Genomic DNA, 7,103 nt, shown 5'->3' with positions numbered 1-7,103 from the left:
AAAAGCAACTCGAAAAAATATTTCAATTCCCGATTTTAGGATGAAGTTAGCGATGTATTTAGTGAAATGTTCCGATGACGAAGATTGCATTTCATCGAGCAATTACGTACAGAAAAAACGTCGTCACGAATTTAAAAAGAAACCTGGAAGTGTGCGAAATGTAAGGCGATTTTGCAAAGTGTGCTATGAAAATAATTCAAATCAGCTAGGAGGAATGAGAGCAAAGATTTGCACTAAAAAAGTGGCGACATATTGTGTCGACTGTTTTGTTTCACCTTTTCTTTGTATAAATAAAATTATTTTCCCATGTTCTGTGTGGCATTAATTTCTTCGAACCGTTATAGTAACAAAGGTACTATTTAAAAATTTATCAGTATCGATATTTACTCTGATTATGTATTTTTACTAATGGTCGCGTCGCCGGTCACCGGTGACCCCCATGGCAGTCAACGTGTTAAAATTGTCCAACGACGCGTGGAATATCGAGGTAAAATAATTCTATATCTTACAATTAATTTGCATTTCTTAGTTACTTTATGGCAGGAAGCCTTCGAATTACTATGTTTCGGTAACGAAAAGATCGCCGAGTGCAAAGAGTTAACACTTTACGACCCTATAGTGAATAAAAACGGTATTATGTACAGCATAATTGGTTTTGTAGACGAGAAATCTTTTCAACCCCTTGTCCTACCGTTGAACACGTTAAGTGCCCAGCCCGTTTTGCTTGCCGTTCCGTTCAGGCCCAAACTCGAGCGTCAAACTGGACCGTCGAAGTGTTCATAAAACTCGGAGATACTGTACCAATTGTTATAACAGGAGTTGCCAAACTTTAGGTCCAAAGATGGCGAAGAGTTTAGCACCAAAAGTTAGCACCTTTTGGTCCTAGTCTGGGCCCGAACGTAAAATCTAGCGCCGATCCCTAGGGACAGGCGTGCCACTTAACGTGTTAAATTCCGATGATGCGTGTCATAGTCACCAACAAAGATGGTTATACGTCGAGACACTTTGTACAAACACGGGAAAGTATAACACGTAACTGAGATAGAAAGACATAGACGAAAATAAAACGCGAGCCTGACCCGTGATGTTTGCGTTGGGCCCTACCTACAAGCCACGCCTCTCGTTACGTTACGTTACGTCACGTTTGGCCCGATTTCCTTACCACGTGTCTCACACGATATTGTAAGCAAAGATTTTAAGGGAGTTAAATGGACCCTAAAAATTTCAATCTTCTTTTATGCCGGCATGATAACCTTTCTTCGAAATTTTGTTCACAACAGAGCGATGGAATACTCAAAATTAAACTTCCTTTTTTTAAGTTTTGTCGTATTTTGTACTATTACAAATTTATATTTAGAGAAAAGGGAAAAGGCTGCTTAGAGTAATATTATGCGAAAAAAATTGTTGCATGTATAATCAGTTATGATATATTGTATATGCTAATAGATTTTCATCCAAATTAAAAAATTAAAATTAGAATCTTCTGGTTAAGTGAATTTTCTTGTAATACAGTGTGTCAATAGTTTTCGTACCCATTGTATGTCGAGTTGGATTTCATATTCTGTTTCATTTGATTCTTCCTAATTTTTGGAAGGAGCAAAATATTTTCTTATTAAGTAATTCTTGGACAATCGTAGGGAACATAACAATAAACACTCTGTATACATATCTGTAAGATTTTCCTATTTCATTTGAAATTAACTTTCACATTATGGGAAAAGTATACCTTTGTGTGAATATATTGTTCAAAAATATGAAAAGTTTATAATGTATTTTCATTTATTGATAGATAGACAATGTAATTGGCAGCATTTGCGCTTTAAATGACAAATTTAATTAATTTAACCGACATGCATTGTGTTAAAAATATGTTTATACTTTTTGAATCAATTTTATTGAAACATTTCAGACGAAAATAAAGTTTTTCTTTATAAATATTATGAAATGTTGGATCTTGTACCACTATTTGCTATCATCTATATTAACGAAAGTTTGCATTATAAATTATTCACTGTAAACTTCGATAAAACTTTAATCGAAAAATTTGAGTGTATTTATTCGCCACTATTTTCCGATTTAGGAGAAAAATACAAGTTTCCTGTCTAACAATAAGCTAACCTCTTTTTATATAATTATTTATATACATCTAACTTATAATTAGCAGATAAATCAAACATTATACTAGTTACTTCCAAATATTTACAAATCAGAAGAAAAAAAAATTGTTAGAAGAACAATTTTATTAAGAATTTTCATTCTTGAAATTTTGATTTCTTTTTACGACAAAAAAGTAAATTTGTCGAAAATTTCTATCGATTAGAAATCTTCGAAGACATAAAATCTTTGTAACTCTTTTGCGATTTTCTCATAATTAAAGAATTACATACGCATAAATAAAAAGCATAACTTCAATAGAAGCAGAGGTTTCTGCTCAGAAGTCGAAAAGGAGCATTAACCAAATACGACAAAGTTTTCAGACTGAATCAGTGAATAACTTGTGTAAAGTTCCATTAAAATCGGCGCATAACATACCGAGCAATGCAGATCTGAGATCTTTAATAAAGTTCTGCGACGGTATTATACAGGATGCGGGAAAATTCGGAACTGAAACGAGAACAAGTTAATTTCTCGTGAAAAAATAATCGAAAAATTGTACAATGAGTTCATAATAAAAGTTTTAAATAATAATCCAGTATTAAGTTCGTATACAAATTTGTACTAGTAATTAAAAGTGTTCAAAACAATTTTAACTGAATTTTCTTTCTTCCTTTACGATTTGAAACTTAACAAATAAAGCTTTAAATTCTTTTCAAATTTTGACATAAATAATTTACATGTAATTAATCCCATTTCTAAAAATCGTATAGTTTGCTCAGAAAGATTTGTTCCTTTATTTTTTTACTAATTTTATTCATTAAAATTTCACTTTATTAATTACACTTTAGTAATTTGCATTTTTATTTATCGCCATTTCTCAATATTTTAGCAATTTGTTCATTTCGATGTTGAAGTATCTTTCATATTATTGTTATTAAAATATCCTTCCAGTCCTACATCTTAATTTTTGTAAATATTATTTATTTTTTTTCTTATCAAAAGATGTTATGAAGAGTTGAACAAATAGTAATTAAGCAGTATAATATAAATCCACTGTGAAGGATGATTTATTACTTCTTATTGATCTTTAAAACAAATTTTCAATAATAAATCATTTTGCCAACGTTATTACATTAGGCTTTCAAAATATAATATGTTTTGACATTCTGACAATATACAAGGTAAGTCATTTAACTCTATCCATTGAATTTACTTATAAATTGTCATATAAAAAATTATAATATACTGTCATATATAAAAATATAGCTACTACATAAATTGTTATAAAAAAAATGTTTGAAACAAAAATTGCCACCAACAGGTGAATATAATGTTAATTTTTTACGATTTCCTATCGAAATGTCAAGGTCATATTGAATTCTTGAATCATAATATATAACATTAGCTGATTTTAATTTTTGTTTTTCGATTCTATACTTTTTAATATTTTTCTTACTTAGCATATTATAGTTAAAAAGACTCAGGTAAACTTCATATCTCGCTAAAAAAAAAGCAAAACTAGAAGAACTAACTATAATACTATATGCTTCATTTCAAACAAAATAATTTTCATTTATATATATTATTATATATTATTATTTATATGGTTCTCTTAAACTATTTATAGAATTCAATTATACTAAAATCTAGTATTTGAAAAAAATTAAGTATCGATTTAGAATGTCGATAAATAATAATCTCAATTCTGCAAGTAATAGTCGTAAATAAACGATTCAAACTTAAATTGATACTTTCCTAAATAATTAATAAAAATTATCGGTATATTGAACCTAAGGATAGGTTCAATATATTGAAACCTATGGAATAATACATACTTCAATTATACCGTAAAATATAATATATTTCAATAATACTTCAATTATGACTGATATATTTTTTAAAGATGTTCAGAATTAACAAAGAAATCGTGCTGTAGCATCGACTATCCAACTTGCTAAAATCTATTGACTTCTGTTTTTTGAGGTTATATATACATATTGCACATATCTTTGACGAGGGTCGTACGTTTGCTAAGGATAATGGACTTCGATATCATAAATAATCTCTTTCTGTACAAACATAACCTAAATAAACAATTCATAATATCCTTTTATTGTAACTGAACAACTTAACTTATCTTTTTAATTTTCCATACGAATCAAGGTTAACTGAACATCGATCATCCAGCAGTCGATTCTTACTCTTCAAACATAATAAAAATCACAATAAAACTGTTAAGAGTAATTCTAAAAGTGGGAGCTAAAAAGATGCAAACAACGTAAACACGATATAACCCTACAAAACTAACCTATTTAAACGTAGAAGCAGGAAATTTGAGTTTAAGTTGCCAAATTGAAACCCTTCCTTCGTCGAAAAATCACAATAACAAGATTCATTATTCAACCTGTCGATAAACTTTCTTCCGCACCAGAACTGAAATCTCTACTATTGTACTCTTAAAATCGACTTTTGCTTGATGCGTCATATCTTCGAACAGTTATTACAAGAGCGAGTTCACTTGCTATTTGTATCTACCAACCGTTTACCCACAGCGTCGGAATCATCTATAAATATTTCGCGAACGACCGACGGCGATAAAAGTTCACATCAAACGCGTCACAGTTACGAAGGTGGCTACTGGATGGCGTGGTGTTTTATGTTCGAGTCGTCACGGGTGGGGAGAACGACATTCTGATTCCGGCAGCGACACAGACGTAAGGCATCTCGGAAGTATAAAACGTGTCTTGCTCTTATCGCGAGACACGGCAGTTAGATGACAGAACGGAGGAAGAACAATTAATAATCACCGGTAAAAGTTGGCCAGCCGGCGAGGCAAGTTATACTCCGCTACCGTGGTACTTGCTCATTCGACTTGCGTCGCACTGATATAATTTATATACGCGATGCAACGTGCAACGAATTGTATCTGCCGTCGGGATAGAACTTCAGCGTTGGATAATCATGCTAATTACGACTTTCTGCAATATTTCGAGCACGTGAACGCTGCGACCCGGTGAGTGTCGTCATTTCGGAGACGCCATAGTTGAGATGATTCGGTTTACGATCGTTATCGCGCAAAATGAAATACATAACGGACGCTTTGAATGACCGAGTGACGTGACCACGCGCTGGAACCTCGAATACACATGTATATATGTAATATATGAATATGTATATACAGAGCCACCGTTAAATACATTGGGTAAGTTTGGAATACAGTTTAAGCGTTGTGACGCGGGTTAAGTCATAGGCATTGAGTGCCATCGGTTGAACGTTTCTTTATTCGGAACACGAATTTAAGATCATTCGTTCCAAAAATTCGCATGGACGAAGAATGCATTATCTTTTCTCCTGAATTTTAATTGATAAAATAAATTAATTATGTAGAAGATTTTAATTGTATAACGATATAATTTTATTGAATTGTGGAAAACGTAATAGTGATTTAATAAGGAGACGAGTCGATCACGATGATTCATTTTTAGTCATTCTTAAATACGGTTTATTAAAATATGCAAATATACGAACATAAAATATGGATGTTACAGTAAAGTGTTTGAAATAATGTGATGATTTCACTTGTATAATTCACCCTATTTAATTTGTACACCAATTTATTACTCATATTGTTAGTTTTTATAATTATATGTAATAAAATTATTTCATCCAGGATACAGTTATCAAACTACATAAAATATTAGAAATAATTTAACACTTATTTGTATAACGTAATTGATACGTCTCAAACTACTTGTATTTAATAACAAATGAATAGTTATAACAAATTAACCAAATGTTAAATGAATAATTATATAATTATATAATTATCATAAAAATTTTTAAATACATAATTGTTATAATAATGAGTGTTGTAAGACATTATGTGATACCTTATCATAAATTATTAATACTTGTAAATGAAATGTAACCAAATGTAATTTAATGACTTTTTAAAAATCAAAAAATGCATAATATTTTTTTATATGGCATTTTAGAAGCATTTCAGCATTTTCTCGTTAAACCAACTACAATTCTGTACGTGTAATTAAACAAAACAATGGCATCTTTATTATTTGCGATAGTGTCATTTGATAGAGAATTTTTGTACTTACCTGTGACAATTGTTATTGAAGTTACTATAGCTCGAAAGGGTGATCAAAGATCCACAACCTATACCAAGGGAATAGAAAACTTGAGATGCTGCATCAGCCCAGACACCAGTGGTTTCTAGTCTCGACCAATTTGGTGTGATGAACCAAAGAGAACCTTCGCTAGCACCATCTAATGTGACACCTGCACGTTCCATTTAAACAGTATTACTATTATTACACCATTTATTACAAAAAGAGTAAATAAGAATTTATACATTTAATTAACAATTTATACATACAAAATATTTATACAAAGTTGTACAATTTATAATGTATTATTGTATGAAAATAGTAGTAAAATATAATTTTCTCAAATGTGATTGTAAGTAAAATATAATTTTAAAAAATAATTACAGAAAAAATAATTTCGAAACTTTAGCAGTAGAACAAATATTAATATAAATTTAAACAGTTAAATGAAATTATTTGCAAAGTTATATAGATTTTTCTTTAAGTTTGTATTAATTAGATAACTTCTGTTTGTAATACCATTAAAGCTAATACCAGGCATTATATGCTTGCAAACGTAAAAGAAATATGGTTACCTATATCCAAATACGTTTCATTAACTTAATAAAAAATATGTATTTTTGTAATATTTATAATGTTACATTGAATAAGGTGATTGCATACAGATTCATATGCAAAATTACTTCAATATTTTCTCTTTAAAAGGCACTTGAAGAATAGCATATTTTTTTCAATATACTAAATAAAAAGTGACATTACACAACAAAAATTTCAAGTTAAAATTATATTTTTAATAATTAGTAATTGATATTTATAGATACATAATTAATAATTTATATAATTTATAATTATAGTTCTATGCTGCTAAATATTATATAATTAATA

The 7,103-nt window shown here is 29.8% G+C and overlaps 1 protein-coding gene across 1 annotated transcript in view; it reads right to left on the bottom strand.

The window, feature by feature from the left end:
• The window catches only part of LOC108545542 (sodium- and chloride-dependent glycine transporter 2), a 91,493-nt gene that overhangs the window by 58,383 nt on the left and 26,007 nt on the right, over positions 1-7,103 (bottom strand). The window contains 1 exon segment of the mRNA XM_017897221.1: positions 6,210-6,390. Coding sequence (XP_017752710.1) covers positions 6,210-6,390 — 181 coding nt within the window.

Source organism: Eufriesea mexicana, unplaced genomic scaffold (assembly GCF_001483705.2).
Source record: "Eufriesea mexicana isolate 0111107269 unplaced genomic scaffold, ASM148370v2 scaffold471, whole genome shotgun sequence".
Classification (NCBI taxonomy): domain Eukaryota; kingdom Metazoa; phylum Arthropoda; class Insecta; order Hymenoptera; family Apidae; genus Eufriesea; species Eufriesea mexicana.
The sequence above is the reverse complement of the archived record's forward strand: the minus strand, read 5'-3'. Positions and strand labels throughout refer to the sequence as shown.